Genomic DNA, 22,975 nt, shown 5'->3' with positions numbered 1-22,975 from the left:
GGATCTGGCATTGCCGAAAGCTGCAGTGTAGCTCACAGTTGCAGCTTGGACCTGGTGTTGCTGTGGCTATGTTATAGGCTGGCAGCTGCAGCTCCAATTCGACCCCTAGCCCAGGAACTTCCATAAGGTGCAGGTGTGACCGCAAAAAAAAAAAAACTTTCTGAAAATTCCACCCCAATCTACTGGAATCCTAGGACTAATCTGGAAATGCTAGAAATAACTGCTGAAAAGCTGAATTTCTTATAGTAGAAAGAAACATTCAAGTAACCTTAAAGAGTATACCCACCATTATCTGCCCCCAAAATAACCAAACTCACCTCCAAGATGTATAGGATGGTCTACATTCATCCACTTGGATTTAGGCAAGGCCACCAACACTCCTTTCTCCCTCTTCATCAGCTGCATTGTAATTGTATCACCAACAACATACTGACGTGATTCTGTGGCAACAACACTGTAAACAGACATTTATATGTAGCAGGGCAAGGAGCTAGCAGACTACAATCTAATCTAGTAAATCCCCACCTTACCTCTTAAGATCCTTCTTGTGCACAGAACTATAACAGATGGGACATTTACTCCAGGTCTTCTCACTCAGTGAAAGATAGTGCAGGATGCATGCCCAACAGAAGATGTGTCCACAACGGGTTATCTTGGCTGCAGTAGGTGGGTATAGGCATATTGGACAAGATGGCACTTCATGGCTACAAATGCGCTGAAACAAAATGCCACCACAAAATAAACTGCTTTCAGAACTGACGAAGGACAGTCAATGTTAAAGCCTATCCTCCTATCCCTCATCCCTATACATCTAACTCAACACATCATAAAATTGTTCAACAGTGCAGATGTATGTACAACAGCACTTCAAGCCAACCACTAAGGAAACAAACTACAATAGCAGTTAAAAACTACAATATAAAAGTATTTGGGGAGGTTGTCATCAAAGGGAAAAAAATGATGAAATCCATATATGATCCCGTTTACAGAAAAAAATTTAGGGGAGTTCCCGTTGTGGCGCAGTGGTTAACGAATCCGACTAGGAACCATGAGGTTGCGGGTTCGGTCCCTGCCCTTGCTCAGTGGGTTAACGATCCGGCGTTGCCGTGAGCTGTGGTGTAGGTTGCAGATGCGGCTCGGATCCCGCTTTGCTGTGGCCCTGGTGTAGGCTGGCGGCTACAGCTCCGATTAGACCCCTAGCCTGGGAACCTCCATATGCCGCGGGAGCGGCCCAAGAAATAGCAACAACAACAACAACAACAAAAATTTATATGGACGCATATATATGTAAAGGCATAATAAGGGCCTAGAAGTAATGTGCTGGGAATTTCCAATGGGGGTGTCAATGAGACCTCCATTTCATATACGTCCTTTTTTTTTAAACCAATGCTTACAGAACTTAACTTTCATAGGCCCTTCTATATCATTCTCAGATGATTTTATGAATTTTCACAGGAATGGGAGTCCAGGCTATCATTCTGAAAGGTTACTCTACATCACATAACCTAAGAATGTCAAGGGCATACCCAGAGCCCATAACTTCAATAAAAGACAAATGCAGCAATGGCTTGGTATATATGTGTGGCTCATTCACCTGTCACAAGGCCTGATACTGATTACTACAAATGGCTACCAACAAAGCAGTGTCCATGTAATGAGCCCATCCTGGGTCAGAAGGGTTCTCATATTCCCTTGGTTACTTGCTTCCAGGAGAAAGAAGGTAGCGGACAGGACTGTTTTTATCCTATAGACTAGAGCCCTCCAACATCCAGTCCTGAAAGCTAGTGCCAATCAGCACAAAACGAACTCTAGGTGAAACCAGGACTGATCTCTGGGAAAAGATTACAGGAAGACCAGGGAGAAAGGGAGCTCAGCAGTTAACCCAACCAAAAGCTGCCATGTCCCTTTTAGTTCTCTCTCCACTATCAGCTTTTAAGTTTAGCTGAGCTACTCACCACTTGTTCCACAAAGTCCCAGTTGACTAAGGTATCAGGATCAGCAAAATGAACTGTGTAGTCTTGGTCTTCAGACACCACAAACTGGCAGCTAGAAACAGGGAGAAAAAAGTAGACTGTCAGAATCCACCAACAAGCCCTCAGCAGAAATTCATCATCTCTCCACTTAGAAATCAAATGCAGGCCATTAGCAGCCATGGTTTGTGAAGCACTGAACTAGGACTTCAACCTCAGTTCCAAGAACTGCATTCTGAATGAATCAATTAAAAAAAAAAAAAAAAAAGTCCTGGCTCTGCAGGGAAGCCAAAACTCAACCAGTAGGAGTCTAAATGCATGAACTCTGTTTCTTCTGCTTCCAAGCCCAGCCAAACTGCCTGCAGGCCCTCTCATGAACTAAAATTAACCCAGAGTGTAGCTCCATCAACCAGAAGGGAAGCCAGATTTCCTCCCTCATCCCCAGAAATCCCAAACACAGCTAGTCTTCAAGGCAGTAAAGGCAGTTCTCACTCAATCACTTGAGTATCAATTTATATAAAGTACTATAAATAGTTACTTCAGTCCAGAGCCAAGGTCAAACCTTACATTTTAACTAATGCCATACAAAAGAAAACAAAAGAGAATCAGTATTTAAGCAAATGTATGCCAAGCACTCCAACTTGTCATTCAATTCTCCCTTAAGTAATTTCTCCCCCTTTATAGAGGAAAAGCTGACTCTCAAAATGGTTAGGTAAATTACCCACCAAAATTAAGATTCAAATCTGGACTCAAATCCAAAGAAACACTTTTACTATCTCATCATGATACTAAAGCATTATTTAATTTTAGTATTTATTTAAACATTATATTAATTTTTCTTAGTATTTTATTTTTTGCCTTTTGGGGCTGCACCCGCGGCATATGAAGGTTCCCAGGCTAGGGGTCCAATCAGAGCTACACCTAGCAGCCTACACCACAGCCACAGCAACACAGGTTCTAAGGTGAGTCTGCACCCTACACTATCCTTAACCCACTGACCAAGGCGAGGGATTGAACCGGAAACCTCATGACTCCTAGTCCAATTTGCTTCTGCTGCACCATGACTGGAACTCCAAGCATTGTATTATTTTAAGTACCAAGAACATCCACTTGAAAAGTAGATTTTCAAGACTTGAGAAACAGAGAAAGGAGAGAGAGAATGAAAAGAAAGAGAGGGGGAAAGAGGATAAAGAGAACCAGAGGAGTTCCTGCTGTGGCACAGTGGGTTAGGAATCCAAATGCAGGAGTTCCCATTGTGGCACAGCAGAAACGAATCTGACTAGGAACCATGAGGTTGAGGGTTCAATCCCCGGCCTCGCTCAGTGGGTTAAGGACCCAGCATTGCTGTCAGCTGTGGTGTCGGTCGCAGACACGGCTCAGATCTGCTGTAGCTGTGGTGTAGGCTAGCAGCTGTAGCTCCAATTGGACCCCTAGCCTGGGAACCTCCGTATGCCACAGGCGCAACCCTAAAAAGCAAAAAAAAAATTAAAAAAGCAGCCTCTTAGCACCACAAATGTCCAGAGGCTCAATTTCACCTTCCTCTTAAGAGTATCCATACTCACTTGGCTTGTAAAAAGAGTTCCTTATTAAAAGGCTTATGCCCCCACTTGTTCCTTTTTCCCCAGCTGCCATGTCCATTGCCTTCAAAGTGACCTGCTTGGCCACGGGGTTCAAAAGTGAAATTCAACAAGTGGTTCAGGTTGATCTTCTTCGGACCAGAGAACTGGGCAGGGCTAAACTCTGCCCGTTGAGCCTCTGCTACCTAGGGAGAATGAGAATGAATCAGAGTATTTTAGATTAGGATGACAGAAAGCAGAAACCAGCACAACCCTCCTTCTACATGACCTAAAATATTAACTAAATACAACATAGGCTTATATTAAGTAAACAATCTTCCTAGGAGGGAGTAATGCAAAAGTCTGCCTAAGACCTAGATGGGAGTAGAAAAGGGGAAAAGTCTTTTTTTGATTGTTTGTCTTTTTAAGGCCACATCCATAGCATATGGAGGTTCCCAGGTTAGGGATCTAATTGGAGCTGTAGCCGCCGGCCTACGCCAGAGCCACAGCAATGGTGGATCCAAGCCATGTATGTGACCTATACCAGAGCTCACGGCAACACCAGATCCTTAATCCACTAAGCCAGGCCAGGGATCAAACCTGCAACCTCATGGTTCCTAGTCGGATTCATTTCCACTGAGCCACGACAGGAACTCTTTTTTTGGGGGGGGCGGAGGGGAGAGTCCTTTGCACACAATTACTTAAACTATTTAGTCTTCCCTAAGTGGGAATTAACCATTAAATGACAAAACCAAGCATGAACTCCTCTAGCTATCTTGAAGCACAAAGATTTACTTACTGGATTAATCTTTCCACAGTCCCATAAGACTCCTACACCTTCACTCTTGTTAGCTACTTGCTCTCTGGTTTTTTTTTTTTTTTTTTTTTTTTTTTTTGTCATTTCTTGGGCCGCTCCAGCAGCATATGGAGGTTCCCAGGCTAGGGGTCGAATCGGAGCTGTAGCCGCCAGACTACACCAGGGCCACAGCAAAGCGGGATCCGAGCCGCGTCTGCAACCTACACCATAGCTCACGGCAACGCCAGATCGTTAACCCACTGAGCAAGGGCAGGGATCGAACCCACAACCTCATGGTTCCTAGTCGGATTCGTTAACCACTGCGCCACGACGGGAACTCCCCTCTGGTTTGTTTCTGACAAACATGAGTGTGTGGAACTATACTCTGGAGGCGGCGTGCAAGCAGCTGCTAACTGCCATAGGCTTCAGGATCCTGCCAAAGATCTCCTGTCTATAAGACACACACTGCTATTCATTGTTAATTAAAACTGACAGAATTAGAACATGTGGGCAGACTAGCTCTGTGTCCAGAAATAAACCCAACTGGCACATTCAGAAACAGTTTGAAGAGTGGCAAGAAACCACATATGAGAAATATCTCTGAATGTAAAGATGAAATCTTTATCATGTTGGGGCTTTTTCGGACCTCCTGACATTCCCAAATTAAAGTGGTAGAGGTACCTGCTGATTGAACCTACATCCTCATGGATACTAGTCAGGTTTGTTACTGCTGAGCCACAACAGGAACAGGCATATTATCAGAGAAAGCAATGCTGCGATAAACACACTTTGGATAGATCTTTGTGCACAAATATTTGAGCACCTACAATTTTTTAAAGACGTATAGTGGGAATTATTGACTCAAAGGAAATGAAAATTAAAGGCTTTTGCTGCTTATTTCTAAGTCAAATTTAGAAATTAATATACAGCACTTGCACATACATGATGAAGACTCCAAAGAGGAGTTCCCACCATAACGCAGTGGGTTAAGAATCCGACTGCAGGGAGTTCCCGTGTGGCTCAGGGGAAATGAACCTTACTAGTATCCATGAGGATGCAGGTTCAATCTCTGGCCTTGCTTAGTGGGATAAGGATCTGGCGTTGCCATGAGCTGTGGTGTAGGCCACAGACGCAGCTTGGATCTTATTGCTGTGGCGTAAGCCAGCAGCTATAGCTTGAATTCGATCCCTAGCCTGGGAACTTCCATATGATGCCCCTGTGGCCCTTAAAAAAAAAAAAAAAGTCCGACTGCAGCAACTCAGGTCACTGGAGAGGTGCAGGTTCGATCCTTGGCTCAGCACCATGAGTTAAAAGTTCCAGCATTGCCACAGTTGAAGTTCAGATTCAATTCCTGGCCCAGGGACTTTTATATGCTGAAGGTACAGCCACAAAATTCAAAAAAGTGGGGGAATGTTGAGTTCCCATCGTGGCACAGTGGTTAATGAACCTGACTAGGAACCATGAGGTCACAGGTTCAATCCCTGGCCTTGCTCAGTGGGTTAAGAATCCGGCATTGCCATGAGCTGTGGTGTAGGTCGCAGATGTGGCTCGGACCCCGCATTGCTGTGGTTCTAATGTAGGCCAGCAGCTATAGCTCCGATTGGACCCCTAGCCTGGGAACCTCCATATGCTGGGGGACTGGCCCTAGAAAAGGCAAAAAGACAAAAATAAGGGGGGGGCGGGGTAGTTCCTGTTGTGGTTTGGTGGGCTAAGGAACCAACATAGTCTCCATGAGGATTTGGGTTTGATCCCTAGCCTCCCTCAGTGGGTTAAGGATATGGCGTTGCTCCAAGCTGTGGCTGTGGCAAACCTCAAAGATGTGGCCCGGATCTGGTATTGCTGTGGATTCGTTAACCACTGCGCCACGACGGGAACTCCTGGATCATTACTTTCTAGTGGTTTTGTTCTTACAGGGGAGCAGAGAGGTGAGGCAGTAGCTTGAGGGGAATAAGGTCAAGAGAGATTTTTAAGGTTATAGAAATTGCAGAATATCTCTTCTAATGGGATTGTTTTCGTGAGATGGAAAACATGATCTAGAGAAAAGGGGGAGAATTGCTAGAAGTGTCCTTAGGTTCTTGAGAAGTTGGGATCTAGTGCACAAGTAGTTGGCTTAGAAGCTTCTGCAGATAATCCATAGTACATGAGGGAGGCAGACTATGGGTAGTAGGGAATAGACATTGTCTCAGTGAAATATAAAAGGTGAGCTAAGAGAGGAGGTTTGGAACCAAAGCCTGAGGGACTGCAGGAGTTGTCTGGGTGCCTGGGGGAATTAGTGGAGCACAGAAGTGCAATAGGATTGTAGTGTGACTGCTGGGCAGCACAGGGGTCTACTTTAGTGAGACTAGTTGGTATGGCATGGTTGGATTCTTTAGCCATATTTAACTGCTCTGATGCTGGCCTGGAATAGGAAGAGTGGATTAATCAGGAGAAAGTTTTGCCAGGTGGGTACAGCCAACAAAGAGAAGGGGGCAGTGGACCACAGGATAGAGCCAAATAAGGAAAGAAAATTTAGGGATGGCGTTGCATCACTGGTTCGGAGACCTCAGTGGGGGTGAAAAGTTGTTGGAATCAGAAATCATCAGAACAGCCTGGGAAAGGAGTGAGTTGCCAGTAGGGTGCAAAGAATTAAGGTGGTGGAAGAGGTGCAGTTCTTACCACCATGGTCTAGACTGCAGAGTAGTACCATCCAGTAGAAATGCCGAGGCACACATGTAACTTGAAATTTTCTAGTTGCTGAAGTAAGTAAAAAACAGGAATTCCTGCTATGGTGCAGTGGGTTAAGAATCTGACTGCAGCAGTTCCCGTCGTGGCGCAGTGGTTAACGAATCCAACTAGGAACCATGAGGTTGTGGGTTCGGTCCCTGCCCTTGCTCAGTGAGATAACGATCCGGCGTTGCCGTGAGCTGTGGTGTAGGTTGCAGATGCGGCTCGGATTCCGCGTTGCTGTGGCTCTGGCGTAGGCCAGTGGCTACAGCTCCGTTTCAACCCCTAGCCTGGGAACCTCCATATGCCGCGGGAGCGGCCCAAGAAATAGCAAAAAAAAAAAAAGAAAGTAATGATCCAAACTTGTTGTTTCTCCTTCCCATTCTAAATATATGTTGATCAGGTTTCCATCCTCACCATTCCATCAAAGCAGCTTGAGGCCAACAACCTAATCTACCTTCACATTTCCAAATCTAACGGTCAACGTTCCATCCTAATCTTAGTCTATCAGCAGCACAGAACAAAAATGATCACTTTCTCCAAATGGCTCTCAGTTTTCTTCCTCCCTTTTTGTTGATTCCTTACCACTCTGACGCTGGGCTCAGTCCTTGTACATATTCCCTTATGGAAACACTCCCTCCTTAATGATCTCACTTAGTTCCGCAGCTGCAAATACCAGGTGTACATGGACAGCTCTTCAGCCTGGGTCTCCTCCTTGAACTTCAGACTCAGTTAACAACCTACCTACACTCAGAGATGGAATTGGCATCTCAATGCAAATATAACACTTCCAAATGACGTTCTTTAACACCCTCCTTCCCTCCCCATCCTCAAATCCTACACTCCTCTTGAAATCCTCCCCATTTCAGCTAATAGTACCTGAGCTGAACTCCTGCATTAGTCATTCATTTCTCCACTGAGACCCCCATACTGAACTATTTTAAAATTCTGCTGGCTCTACCTTCAAGTATCTCCCCAAATATGACCACTTCTCATCATTATCACTTGCTTCAACCATCTCTCATGGAATATCTCAACAACCTATGTAATATCCCTGCTTCCACTCTCCTCTTTAAAACTCCCAAGTCAGGTAGTTCCTGTTGTGGCACAGTGGAAACGAATCCAACTAGGAACCATGAGGTTGCAGGTTCGATCCTGGCCTCACTCAGTGGGTTAAGGATCTGGCATTGCTGTGTGTGTAGGTCACAGGCACAGCTCAGATCTGGTGTTGCTATGGCATAGGCCAGCAGCAACAGTTCCCATTAGACCCCTAGCCTGGGAACCTCCACGTGCCACGGGTGCGGCCCTAAAAAGACAAAAGACAAAAAATAAAATAAAATAAAATACAAAATAAAATAAATAAAATAAAACTCCAAGTCAGACTGCATTACTTCTCTTAAGCCCCTGAATAGCTTCCCATCTCTCTGAACAAAAACCAAAGTCCTTCAGTCCTTCAAGGCCCTGTATGATCTGATTCCTTTTCTTAATCTTTGGTTTCAACTCCTACTTCTCCTCCACCCAAAGTAACCTATTTGCTTTACCTCAAACACAGCAAAAACATTATCATCTCTGGTCCCTTGTAATTCCCTCTAACACACTCTTTCTCAAAATTGTATATGTGCTTCCTTGCTTCATTGAGGACTTTCAGAATCCTCAGAGGAGCTTTTAGAGAAGCTTTCCCTAGCCACCGTCTAAAACTGTACTCTTCCGCATGTTCATTGCAGCACTATTCACAATAGCCAAGACATGGAAACAACCCAAATGTCCATCGACAGATGATTGGATTCGGAAGAGGTGGTATATATACACAATGGAATACTACTCAGCCATAAAAAAGAATGACATAATGCCATTTGCAGCAACATGGATGGAACTAGAGAATCTCATACTGAGTGAAATGAGCCAGAAAGACAAAGACAAATACCATATGATATCACTTATATCTGGAATCTAATATCCAGCACAAATGAACATCTCCTCAGAAAAGAAAATCATGGACATGGAGAAGAGACTTGTGGCTGCCTGATGGGAGGGGGAGGGAGTGGGAGGGATCGGGAGCTTGGGCTTATTAGACACAACTTAGAATAGACTTACAAGGAGATCCTGCTGAATAGCTTTGAGAACTTTGTCTAGATACTCATGTTGCAACAGAAGAAAGGGTGGGGGAAAAATGTAATTGTAATGTATACATGTAAGGATAACCTGACCCCCTTGCTGTACAGTGGGAAAATTTTTAAAAACTATAAAAAAAATAAAAAATAAAAAAAAATAAAAAATAAAAAATAAATCAGTAAAAAAAATAAATAAATAAATAAAACTGTACTCTTTGTTATTTTCTATTCCTTTACCTCTACTTGTTTAAAATTTAATAAGCACTTACCATTATATTTACAACATAACAATTTATCTCCAAAACTAGAATATAAGCTCCACTCAATGTTATATTCCTAACATTGGTATTTAGTGCATAGTAGGTGAGGAATAAATTTCTGGTGAGTGAATGAATTCTTTCATCAGTCCATCCATTAAATCTTATTCTACACTGGTTACATAGCATGGAACATACAAATTATTTATTTATTTATTTATTTAACCAACCCCTTGACAGCATGTTGGCTGTTTCCTAAACTGTGCAACTACAAACAATGCTGTAGTGAACTCCCTTGTACATAAGTCTTCATGCACTTACAGAAGGATATCCAAGAAACGTCTAAAATCAGAGTACCAGAGACTAAAGATATAGCATTTTACATTTTGCTAGTTACTACAGGGCAAATATCATTAATTAATGTCATTTTACTACCTAAATACTCCAAAGGGTATCTATAAGTCAAGAATGACAATAAAGCCATGAGCTGTGGTTTAGGTCGCAAACGAGGCTTGGCTCCCGAGTTGCTGTATAGTATAGGTCAGCAGCTGTAGCACCGATTTGACTCCTAGCCTGGGAATTCCCATATGACACAGATGCAACCCTAAACATACAAAAGACCAAAAAAAAAAAAAGAAAAGAAAAGAAAAAAAAAAGTATGACAATAAAAGGACTATACAAATTAAGGTAACCCAGGGGAGTTTCCGTGGTGAAGTGGGAACAAATCCGACTAGGAACCATGAGGCTGCGGGTTCGATCCTTGGCCTCACTCAATAGGTTAAAGGATCCGGCATTGCCATGAGCTGTGGTGTAGGTCACAGGCGTGGCCTGGATCTGGCATTGCTGTGGCTGTGGTGTAGGCCAACAACTGTAGCTCCGATTAGACCCCTAGCCTGGGAACCTCCATATACTTCGGGTATAGACCCAAAAAGCAAAAAACAAACAAATTAAGGTATCCCAAATTTGCTGTAATTTCTCACAATCCATGATTATAATGCCTTCCTCCTCCAAAGAAATTCTCATAATCTTCAAGGGAAGAAAGGATGCGAAGTTCCAAACCTGGTTAATCCTCAACTACTCAAGACTGCTTTGGTATTTATCCTTCCACTTCTCCCTGCCCGCTCCCCAACTATTCAACTACTGATGAACTGGGGCAGGGGTATCAGACCTCATGTTTCTTAGGTTCCAGAAAGGACATTCTAAAATTCCTTACCTCATCTCGTCTTCCACCATTAAAAGAAGAGCTAAAGGGTTTGCTGCTGCCGCCGCCCCTTTGAGGAGGCAACTTGTTAAAAGTTTTGCTTTTCTGTGAATTGGAGCGACGGGACTGGGTGATAAAATTTTCATTTTTGGGGTAGGAAGGTTCACGTTTGCGATTATAACGCTTGGATCCACTTGAGTTCTTTCCATCTGAAAGCAAGAAATGTGAAAAACTTGGTTAAGAAATGATACATATACTTGGCCAATTGCTCTCCACTTTCCACCACAACTGTATTTAAACAAGGATAAGTGGGTCCTTTCATGACTTCTAAGAAATCTAGGATGGGAGTTCCCGTTGTGGCTCAGCAGTAACGAACCCAACTAGGATCCATGAGGTTGAAGGTTTGATCCCTCGCCTCGATCAGTGAGTTAAGGATCAGTCATTGCCATGAGCTGTGGTGTAGGTCACAGACATGGCTCAGATCCTGCATTGCTGTGGCATAGGCCAACAGCTGCAGCTCAGATTTGACCCCTAGCCTGGGAACTTCCATATGCCACATGTGCAGCCCTAAAAAGACCAAAAAAAATCTAGGGAGTTCCCATAGTGGCGCAGCAGAAACGACTCTCACTAGGAACCATGAGGTTGCGGGTTAGATCCCTGGCCTAGCTCAGTGGGTCAAGGATCCTGCAATGATGCCGTAAGCTGTGGTGTAGGTTGCAGACTTGGCTCAGATCTGGTGTTGCTGTGGCTGTGGCATAGGTCGGCAGCTGCAGTTCCAATTAGATCCCTAGCCTGGGAACCTCCATATGCCACGGGTGCAGTCCTAAAAAGACAAAAAAAAAAAAAAAGACCAAAAAGAAAGAAATCAGTCTAGGATGGGCCAGAGCATTAGTCTGGGGAAGATATTACACAGTAAGGTGAATTTTTTTTTTTTAATGAAACATAAAGGGTCCCTCCCCTTAGGAGGGACACAGTATAAGACAAACCACATGGACTCTCGGTTCACAATGTTTCTCTCTCTTTTTTTGGAGGGGGCTGTGTCTGCATCATGGAGAAGTTCCCAGGCCAGGGATCAAACCTGTGCCACAGCAGTGACACCAGATCCTTAACCTGCTAACCAGAGAACTCCACACAGTGTCTCTCTTTATAACAGATCTTAATCACTGCTCTTCTAAAAGTCCATTCAGACAGAGAGAGAGAAAAACAACAGCCTATCCATATTAGAGAAAAGCATTTTATCTGGAGGCAGAACAGAAGATATTCTCCTTAAATTACTACAACACAGCTAGATTCCATACTGCAGTGACTTGGCCTAGGACCTGGCAGCTATATATTTAAGAGGCATAAAAGCAAAGCACTATTTTTTTTTTTTTTTTTGGTCTTTTTGCCATTTCTTGGGCCACTCCCGTGGCATATGGAGGTTCCCAGGCTAGGGGTCGAATCGGAGCTGGAGCTGCCGGCCTACGCCAGAGCCACAGCAACGCAGGATCCGAGCCGAGTCTGCAATCTACACCACAGCTCATGGCAACGCCAGATCGTTAACCCACTGAGCAAGGGCAGGGATCGAACCCGCAACCTCATGGTTCCTAGTCGGATTCGTTAACCACTGCGCCACAACGGGAACTCCCCAAAGCACTATTTACTTATGTTCTAGAAGTCAAACTGAGAAGCTATTAAATTGACAAAACCAAAGAAATTGGGCTCTAAGAGTTGACCAGAATAAGTTATATCCTTTTAAAAACTGTTTGTTCTTCTCTAATTATAAGAACATTATGTTCAATTTTGGAATCCAAAACAAATCTGCCAGTGCCCACAGAATGCCAATCTAGAAGTGTTTCATTTCCTTTTACTTTCCATTTAATACACTCATCAGACATTTTCCATAAAATGACAAGTATATAAAATATACTGTCATCCAGCTATTACTCCATGAGCATTTTCATGCAGGCTTAGGCTTCAAAAGCATGATTAACGGCTCTATTGTTATCTACCATACACTTACAGCATAACATAGCCAATTTGCTGTATATTTAGGTGGTTTCTGATTTTTTGTTAATTTAATATAATAGTATTGGAAGCCTCATTATACAGATGCCTGTGTATATAATTATCCCAAATTCCCAAAGTGGGATTTGCAGATCAAGTATGATCATAAAGCCTTTTACACATCCTCAAGTTGCTTTCCAGAACCATTATACCAATTTATTTATACTCTAACAACACTATAAGAGAGAATGTCTAGTTTGGTATATTCTTCATAAAACTGAGTTGAATAAACTGTTAAACTGAAGGATCAAAAGAATGTTTTAAATGTTAATTTCTCTGACAACTAATAAACACTTTTTTCCCAGTCTGATCATTTGTATTTTGTGTAAAGAGTTTGTATTCTTTGCCCCATTTTTTCCACTGGGGTGCTGAATTGCATAGATTATTTTGTCCCAAACTGAACAAAGAACCCCTGACCAGACACGTTAAATATGTACCATAGCTTACCAGCTTTAAAAGGGGGGGGGGATGGGGGGGCAAAATAAAACCTATCTGAGAATCTGAGAACTATATGAAGTAAATAACTAAAGGTGAAAAGTCCCCAAATTAGTTTTCGGACCAAAAAACCCTAATTTTATCTTTCTTTTCCCTTCTTTCATCCTATCTTGCCTTATTTCATCATAGAAATCTGATTAGTATTCCTGCCAGTTCCAAGCTATTAGTTATGTGAGATGGCAGTACTGTAAGGAGAGAACAGATGATCAAAGAAACATTGCCAGGCTAGGGTCCACTCTTATTAGTTACCTTTAAATCCCAGTTAGGGAAAATGACCAGAGTTTAACCTGAAGTTAGAATTTAAAAACTAGATGGAGTTCCTGTCGTGGCTCAGTAGTTAACTAATCCAACTAGGAACCATGAGGCTGAGGGTTCAATCCCTGGCCTTGTTCAGTGGGTTAAGGATCCGGTGCTGCCCTCAGCTGTGGCACAGGTAGCAGAATCGGCTCAGATCTGGAGTTGCTCTGGCGTAGGCCAGCAGCTGTAGCTCCAATTTGACCCCTAGCCTGGGAACATCCATATGCCTCAGGTGCAGCCCTTTAAAAAATTAATTAATTAATTTAATTAAAATTTAAAAAAAGAAACTTCAGATCTCATACAAATTTTGCCCAGCCCTCAACCTGTGGAATTAGTTTATGATAAGATTTTAAATAAATAGAAAATTCAGAGGGATATAGAACCCCAGATAACTTTATCATGAAAACAAGTAAGATTTTATGAAGAGGATAGGCATATATGGAGAATACACACTCGCTCAAAATCGACACCCAGGACTTTTTCAGATGATCCTTCATTTGACCCTGTTGTTTTCAGGACCTAAGAGATTTAGACTGCATAGATTTAGGTAAAACCAAATTTGACACTTTAAGGGTTCAAGAAAGCAAACTGGCAGGCAGCTTACATTTCTTCACTTATTACCACACTGGCAAGGAAACAGTTTCATAATGCTTACAGAACTGCTGACAGTGAACTGCTCATTTCTAAAACATTACAATAACTGAGCACATAAGACTCCATTATTTTAGTTGCTAAAATCAACTCCCTCATCTTGTCTTCCACTTATCCATGGGCATGAAGTCAGACAGTTCAAGTGAGAAGCTGGCTCATATCTCTAGACACAGGCAACAGGCAACTAAAGATTGAAGGTACAGTCAGGCTGGGATGCAGAGATAAAACTCAGAGTGCTGCTTTTGAGATGTCTTATAGGCATCTTGCCAGAATATACATGTGAATAACTTGGGGGTAAAATTTATCCTCCTTTCTCTGACAGGAGAGAGCAATGAGGTGACATGCTTTAGATTTTGGAAAACAGACAAAAAAGTCAAACTAAGGTCCCAGAGAAACATATTCTCTGTTGAAAGTTTTAAATTTCAAAGTGGTTATTCTCAATCCTGACTATACAAGAGAATCATTTGCAGAGACTTTTTTTTTTTTTTTGCTTTTTAGGGCAGCATCTGCGGCATTTGGAGGTTCCCAGCTAGGGGTCGAATCAGTGCTGTAGCTGCCGGCCAATGATGGATCTGAGACGAGTCTACAACCTACACCACAGCTCACAGCAACGCCGGATCCTTAACCTGTTGAGTGAGGCCAGGGATTGAACCTGCGTCCTCATGGACGCCAGTCAGATTCGTAAACTGCTGAGCCACAAAGGGAACTCCACGCAGAGACTTTTAAACCTATAAATGCCAGGGCCCAACTCAGACCTAAAGAATCAGAAAGAATTGCTAGGGAAAAGCCCAATAATATCCCTAATTTTTTTCTTTCTTTTTTTAAATGATTTTTATTTTTTTCCATTATAGCTGGTTTACAGTGTTCTGTCAATTTTCTACTGTATAGCAAAGTGACCCAGTCGCATTACACATATGCATTCCTTTTTCTCACATTATCATGCTCCATCGCATGTGACTAGATATAGTTCCCAGTGATATAGAGCAGGATTTCATTGCTTATCCATCTATTTTTTTAAGAAAAGTTTATCAGGAGATTGTGATGGACAGCCAGAGCTGGGAATAACTGGCCAAGAACTACTGTCAAGACACATTCCAAAATGGACCATTAGTTAAACGGCTCAAATCCAGAACTTAGGATCCCAGAGTCAATAATTCTTAAAAACTTAATCCAGTGTGTCTCAGCTATTCCACATTTCCCTAAGAGAAAGCTCTCCACGAAGTAACAGTAAGCCTATCTCGGTTACTTTCCCCATTACCAAGTAACAAGCCATACATTTTTCAGTTAAAAAAATTGCATCATAACATTTCTAGATGTGGTTGTAACAAGTGGCACAGCCCAGAGGTCAGAATACCAGCCAGGAAATTTCTGCTGCTGATTCATGCTGTAGTCACAAGCAAGTTGCTTACCCATCGTCCAGAGTGGTTGACAAGCACCTCCAGAGGGACAACATATGGCCTTACTACAGAATCAACTGACAACAAACTGAATCCAGCTGATATTGGTAATTCTGAATGAAGGGATGAGCGAGGTGGTGCACGTGCAAATTACCTGCTTGCTAAGTGTATCTACACAGAGTGTATTTAAGAATATTGCCTAGGACTTCTTAGGAATTCACTTGGACAAATCACTCTAACTAAGCCTTGGTTTTCTTGTCAGTAAAACAAAGCTAATCCTCTCCCTTCCCTCCTCATGGGGTCATGAGACTTAAGAGAACATGTGTAAAATGCCTATCATGGTGGCTGGCATATAGTTGCTACCATTATTTGAAAGCCTATTATTAATAAATCTAAAACTCCCGTCAAGAGCACTTCCTAGACTTCCAACAAAGCCACAGAAACCAAGGACTTAAGCCATTAGGCCTGGAAATTCTTGTAACTTCCCTAAATGATTTTTTTTTTCTGCTTTTTTTTTTTTTTTTTAGGGCAGCACCTGTAGCATATGGAGTTTCCCAGGCTAGGGGTTGAAGTGGAGCTACTACAGCTGCCAGCCTACATGATAGCCACATCAGATCTGAGCTGTGTCTGTGACCTATACCACAGCTCACGGCAACACCGGATCCTTAACAACCCACTAAGCAAAGCCAGGGATCGAACCCGAAACCTCATGGTTCCTAGTCAGATTAGTTTCCGCTTTGCCTCGATAGGAACTCCTTCCCTAAATTATTTTATTGAAGGCTTCAAGACACCTCAATTTTCAAAGCTATCAAAACCTCCAGGGCCATTTACAGCTCAGAGGCTTTCTTCAAGACAGATTACCACTAGTAACCTGGCTTCTGGTACCGGAATAAGAGGAACAATGTCAGAACAGTGCTTCATACCACCAATCTCAAAATAACTGCTTCATAATACCTGACCTTCCTTTAACCTCCGTGGCAGTACCATCCCACCCCCCTGCCCAGAAGGATGGGGCAAGAGTCTGGTTCTGGGCCAGGGTCCATTGTTTGCCCATAAACTGCCTGACCTCTCACCTCTTTTTACTTTCTCTGCTTTCTAAACAACTTTCCCCAAACTCCTACCCACCCGTCTCCTTAGGGTTACATTCCTGGGATATTCACTATTAAAAGTTCTTAGAACTGCATTTTAGCCTACTGGAACAAAGCTGTAGGAATATATCCAAGAAAAGGTCTATCATGTGAATGTTTGAAGCAATTAGCCAAAGCAAAGAAACTGTGGTATGCCAATCTGGCCGGAAAGATCAAGTAAATCCCAGTTGCCAAATTTACTTATTTCCTGTGTGCATCAAGGGCAAACTTAAGCCAGCCACAGGAACAAAGACTCAAGTATGTTAACCATGTAACTGGAAGCAAATGACCATTTGCGACATGCATGGATTAGACTAGAGACCAAAGTTTTTTTTTCTCACCTGAGGTAAGGAAAGGAGAGCAGAAAAGGGAATTAAACAGTTTAAAATTGAAAAACTTGGAGTTCCCTTCGTGGCACAGTGGAAATGAATCAGACTAGGAATCATGAGGTTGCCAGTTCGATCCATGGCCCCCCTCAGTGGGTTAAGGATCCAGCATTGCCGTGAGCTGTGGTGTAGGCCGGCAGCTACAGCTCCAATTAGACCTCTAGCCTGGGAACCTCCATATGCCGAGGGTGTGGCCCTACCAAGACAAAAAGACCAAAAAAAAAAAAAAGAAAGAAAAACTCTTATTCTTGTTACTCTGACAACAGAAAAAGAAGTTATGTCTTTTCACCTCACCTTTCCTGTTCTTTCAACTCAGTACACTTCAACTCAAGAGGTTCAACAATTTCCAGCTGAATCAAGTGTGAAGTCAGCTTTTGAAATCCTACAGAAATCTTTTTATAGAATTCTGCTGAATTTGAATTTACTCTTTTGTTGGAGTAACCATCTAGAAGTAGAAATCACTGTATAAGAGGTCTTGAATATCTGCTGTGGTAACAATGGTCTTAGCTATAGTGTTCTCAAGGCAGGATGCTACCCTTCAGTTCAACCTTAAAAATTAGCCAATATCTGCAGTTGCAGCAACACCAGATCCTTTAAACTTCTGCACCAGGCCTGGGATGGAACCCATGCCTCCACAGCTACCTGAGCCACTGCAGTTGGATTCTTAACCCACTGTGCCACAGCAACAACTCCTGCTAAGCCATTTTTTATCTGTATTTATTCTGTCTTTGAATTTGTTCCTAAATGCAAACAGGGGATTATGGTTGATGAACTTTATTTAGCTACAGACTTATCCTTCCTTTTTGCCAAGAGATCATATAAAGCACTAGTCAGAAAAGTAGACAATAGCAATGGCAATATGGCCAAGCTTTCTTAACAAACCCATTAAATAAAAACTAATGCTACCAAAGGACACCTTGTGTATTTCATAAAATCCAGAAAAAAAGTCCTTTATATGAGATTTTATTTCCTTCCTCAGAAGCTTTCAATTAAGAATATATATATATACACACATATATACAACTGATTCACTTTGCTGTAGACCTGAAACTAATGCAACATTGTAAGTCAACTATACTCCAACAAAATGTTTTATCTATTTATTTTTATTTATTTTATTTTTATCTTTTTTTTTTTTTTCTGGGCCTCACCCTCAGCATATTGAAGTTCCCAGGCTAGGGGTCAAATTGGAGTTGCAGCTGCCAGCCTACCCACAGCCACAGCAATGCCAAATCTTCAACCCACTGAGCAAGGACAGGGTTGGATCCACATCCTCGTGGATTCTACTTGGATTCTTAACCAGCTGACCCATAACAGGAACTCCCAAAAAAAAAAAAAATTTTTTTTTTTTAGGGCCACACACGCAGCTCATGGAGGTTCCCAGGCTAGGGGTGGAAATTAGAGCTGCAGCTGCTAGCCTACGCCACAGCCACAGCCACGCCAGACTTGAGCTGCTTCTGCGACCTACAACCACAGCTCCTGGCAACGATGGATCCTTAACCCTCTGAATGAGGCCAGGGATTGAACCTGTGTCCTCATGGATACTAGCCAGATTCGTTTCCGCTGAACCATGGCGGGAACTCCAAAGTTTATCTTTAAAAGAAGGTGAAGAGTATTTTATGTAGTTAACTTTATTTATTTATTTATTTTGTCTTTTTGTCTTTTTAGGGCGGCACCCGCGCACCTGGAGGTTCCCAGGCTAGGGGTCTAATCAGAGCTGTAGATGCCAGCCTACGCCAGAGCCACAGCAACACCAGATCTGAGCCGGTTCTTCGACCTACACCACAGCTGACGGCAACACTGTATCCTTAACCCACTGAAGGAGGCCAGGGATCGAACCTGCTACCTCATGGTTCCTGATCAGATTCGTTAACCACTGCGCCACGACAGGAACTCCTGTAGTTAACTATTTTTAAAAATACACTGAGGAGTTCCCGTTGTGGCTCAGTGGTTAACGAATCCGACTAGGAACCATGAGGTTGCGGGTTCGATCCCTGCCCTTGCTTAGTGGGTTAACAATCTGGCGTTGCCATGAGCTGGCAAAAAGACAAAAAAAAAAAAAAAAAAAAGAAATGAAACCAATTTATTTATTTGTCTTTTGTGGACTGCACAAGCAGCACATGGAGGTTCGCAGGCTAGGGGTGGAATCAGAGCTACAGCTGCCAGCCTGTGCCACAGCCACGCAAGATCTGAACTGCATGTACAATGCTGTATCCTTAACCCACTGAGCCAGGCCAGGGATCAAACCCATGTCCTCATGGATACTAGCTGGGTTTGTTAGCCACTAAACCACAATGGGAATTCCAGAGACCACTTTAGTCAGAATGAACCAATAATTAATATTTACTCAATACAAGTCTGAATGAAATGTTAACACTAACAAATACTTACTTTGGTCAGACTACAAGAGGATTCTGTATCATCCTGTTGGGTAATGATTGTCCCACTAATTACCAGATTCAATGTCAGGGACAATATGAGTAAGTACACCAATTTTGCTGCTGTTTCATTTGGTTTGGGTTACAGCGAACTTTCACTTACTGCCTCACTTAAAGAATAAATCAACTTAAGGCATTTACGGCAACTGACTCATGATGTTAGTGGCTTACACATAAGCCTCAGAAAAATTAGTTGAGGGGAACCAGATTAGCTAGGGAAGTAACATCTAGGAACAGAATGCAAAAGTAATTTATCAACTACACTGAAAAATATTCAGGCCACTTTAAACCAGTTCCAACACAGGTCAAGAGGACTGGCAAACCTCCACCCCTAGGGAGAATCTGTGATAGACCTACACATGTGCAGACCCCCCCAAATTAGTCTACATAATACTGCCTGAGGCAGCCTGTCCACATTAATCCCTGCTTAGATATTTAAAGCATTCATTTCTTATCAAGACAACTGGTTTCCACCGGAGTTCCAAGAGCTTAAAGTAAACTCTAGAAGTTCTCCACACACCAGATCAACAATTTTGCTATACCTAGCAGATAAATTCTGAACTCATGTAGGCCTTAAACTTTTAATCTTGGAAGTTTTAAACAAATGGTACTCCACATGTGCAGACTCCAAATGTTCCCCTCTCTGCTACACATCCCCACTACTACTGAAAACATCTTCCTGTTGCCTCTAATGTAATAAATACAAAAGAGCACAGATTGCTCCATAAATTTTGAAGTAAGACAGAGAACATTCAACTCCAGACTCTTGCCAACTCCTACAACTCCTAGCCTCTCAACTTTCTCCTCTTTAGGTGAATAATTTCACCTTGCTGGACAAGTTAGTGACTGGAGAACTGATAATAGAGGTAAAAGCCCAGCCCAGCCATGGAAAGCCCTCAATAAATGGTATATATTATCATCACGAGCGTCAAAATTTAATACAAAGAAGCGTGACTACAGAAATGACAAAAAGTCTTCCCTATAAAAGGACACTATTCTAGCCTAAGATAGGGAAACAGGCCTGATGTGTAGCTGGTGCATAAAAGGTGTCAGAGAATCTCCTAAGTCCTTAGTTCAACTGGTTTCTAAGTTAATTTAATTCTCATTATCTCCACCCTTATAGGTAAAGAAATAGAGACACTCACTCAAGGTCTGGCAAACCTAAGACGACTGAGTCCAAAGCCTGCGCTCTTAACCGTTACTCCATAGTAAACGAAGCCATTCAAAGACAAGTCCTCTTCATCTGGGGAGATCCGGAACCAGGTAATTCAATAGGAGATTTGAGTTGACATATCCTTTGGCCCCACCCTCCCCTGTTTAAACTTGAACACTACCCAATGCTAATAACATTGAAGGGTAGATCAATTTAGTGGTTTTAGATGCGTGCACTGACAAACCAGGTTTTAGATGCGTCAGACAAACCAGGTCTTCAGGCCTGCTGCTAGGCACCTACTAGCTGGGTAACCTTACCTTTTATGAACCTCAGTTTCCTCGTCCGCAAAATGTGGTTAAGAATAGTACCCACTTCCCCGAGCGGTTTCGAGCATTAATGCAAAGATTTACGTAAACCACGCAGCACAGTACTCATTAAATGTTAACTAGAAGCAATGGAAGCCACGGAAAAGAAGGAAAAAACAAGAACGAGAGTAGAAAGCGGAGCCCTGTCCCTGGGTGACCCAGGAGACATTCGAGAGAGAATCCTCCCCAGTATTTAGGGGCAGTTGCCCCCCCGCCCACCGCCGTGGGAGCCCGCCCTTACCGCTCTTGGGTTTAGACTCGCCGGCCGGCCCCGCCGAGGCGGAGCGGGGCGGCTGTTGCCCTTTGCTGCTGCCCGAAGAGGTGGAGGAGCTGCTGGAGCCGCTGTTCTTGTCCATGTCGGAGGCGGTGGCGGCGGCGTTGGGGGAGCTCTGCGGCATCAACAGGGGCCTTGGCGGCGGCGGCGGTCGGAGCGAAGCGGGCGCGGCGGAGACCCAGGCTCATGGCGTTCAGGGCCGGCGGGGGTCGGCGGCGGCAGCGGTTCTCGGCCTTCATGGCGACATTTTTCCCTGTTTCCTTCCTTGGCTTCTCAAACTGGAAGGAGAAGCGGCGGGCGGGGCTGTTGAGCCCGGCGGCGGCGGTGACTGAGAAGGAGGAGGAGGCCGGGGCTCGGAGGTCCGGGCCGGGCCTGGCGGGGCGGAGGCTGCAGGGGAAGGGGAGGCGAGGGAAGGTGCGCGAGCCCCGCCGGCCGGCCGGACACGCTCTCCCGCCGCGAGGCAGGGGAGAGGGCTGGCTGTCTTGGTGCCGGGGACAGGTGTCTCCGACACAGCGATCGACACTCGCCTCTGGGCCGAGGCCGAGCTGCTCCGGGAATGGCGACGAGTCGCCAAACAGCATCTCGAAGAACCCGGATGGAGTGTATATATAGTGGCTCTGTGGGAGTGAGGCATACTGGGAAATGTAGTTTTCTTCCTACATCCGGGTACAGTGTCTTTTTTTGTTGTTTGTTCCTTTTTTCTCAGCAAAATGTGAGCGGTCTTAAAGAATGATGGGACTTGCAGTCCAGGTTTTAGTCTTAGTACACTAATATGCATAACAATAATATACACTAAAAATTCATCCAAACATTGAATACCTGTGGAACTCCTTTATTGAATAATTGTTAATTCATAGTTCTTATCCTAGATTTAATATCAATTTATTTATGGCTTATTCAATCTCCTGATAATGATAATAGTGACAATAATGACAATACATTACATTTAATATCACTCCACAGCACTTCCTCATACAATTACTTAATTTCATTGTTGTCTTTTATTAATATAAATCATTGTTAATATTTCACTTTATTGGTAATAACTGGTAATAATTATAGATATACTTGAGTGCTTACCATTAGCAGACACTGCTCTGTGCAGTTTATTTATCCTCACATTAACAACAAAAAAATTTTCTTTAGCCACACCTGGGGCATGCGGAAGTTCCTGGGGCCAGGGGTCAACCCCCCAAATAAGCAGTTCTCCATTTTACAGATATGGACACTTGAAGCTTAGAAAATCACATATTTATTTTAGAAATCATTTTATGTATTTTAGATACCCGTCTGTACTTTGAAAACAACCGTGGTAGCTTGAAAGTCAAAGGATCAAAGAAACACACCGTAAAAAAGATGTACAAATATTCTCATAAGTATAACAATAAATAAGGCTAACCTTAGCCAGTTAGAAACATATTATATGCCAGACACTGTGCTGAGAACAAGGAATTCCAAAATACATTAATGGAAGACTGTGGGAGTTCCCGCTGTGGCTCAGTGAAAGGAACCTGACGAGTATCCATGAGGATGCAGGTTGGATCTCTGGCCTGGATCAGTAGGTTAAGATTCTGGGGTGGCCGTGAGCTGTGGTGTAGGTCACAGACCCAGCTGGGATCCCACATTGCTGTGACAGTGGGTAGGCCGGCAGCTGCAGCTCAGATTGGACCCCTAGTCTGGGAACTTCCATATGCATGTGCAGCACTGGAAAAAAAAAAAAAATCTACTCACTTATGATGGAGCAAGATAATG

General features: G+C 43.2%; 1 protein-coding gene across 6 annotated transcripts in view; it reads right to left on the bottom strand.

Moving 5' to 3' along the window:
• The window catches only part of RNF10 (ring finger protein 10), a 40,068-nt gene extending 18,261 nt beyond the window's left edge, over positions 1-21,807 (bottom strand). For all 6 annotated transcript variants that reach the window (XR_014826920.1, XR_014826921.1, XR_014826922.1 and 3 more), the window contains exons 1-6: positions 21,191-21,807; positions 10,607-10,803; positions 3,533-3,732; positions 1,956-2,046; positions 531-715; positions 318-454 (exon numbers count right to left, since the gene is read on the bottom strand). Coding sequence is in view for 2 of the 6 variants with exons in the window: in XM_013982944.3 (XP_013838398.1) it covers positions 318-454; positions 531-715; positions 1,956-2,046; positions 3,533-3,732; positions 10,607-10,803; positions 21,191-21,347 (967 nt within the window). In the remaining 4 variants the exon portion in view is untranslated. The remainder of the gene's footprint in view (positions 1-317; positions 455-530; positions 716-1,955; positions 2,047-3,532; positions 3,733-10,606; positions 10,804-21,190) is intronic.
• Positions 21,808-22,975: the final 1,168 nt, after the last annotated feature.

Source organism: Sus scrofa, chromosome 14 (assembly GCF_054392235.1).
Source record: "Sus scrofa isolate SSC_HxYL_T2T_F1_AM1 chromosome 14, Sscrofa_HxYL_maternal_Yorkshire_Landrace_v2.0, whole genome shotgun sequence".
Lineage (NCBI taxonomy): Eukaryota > Metazoa > Chordata > Mammalia > Artiodactyla > Suidae > Sus > Sus scrofa.
Note: the sequence above shows the minus strand (reverse complement) of the source record. Positions and strands in the feature narration are given on the sequence as shown.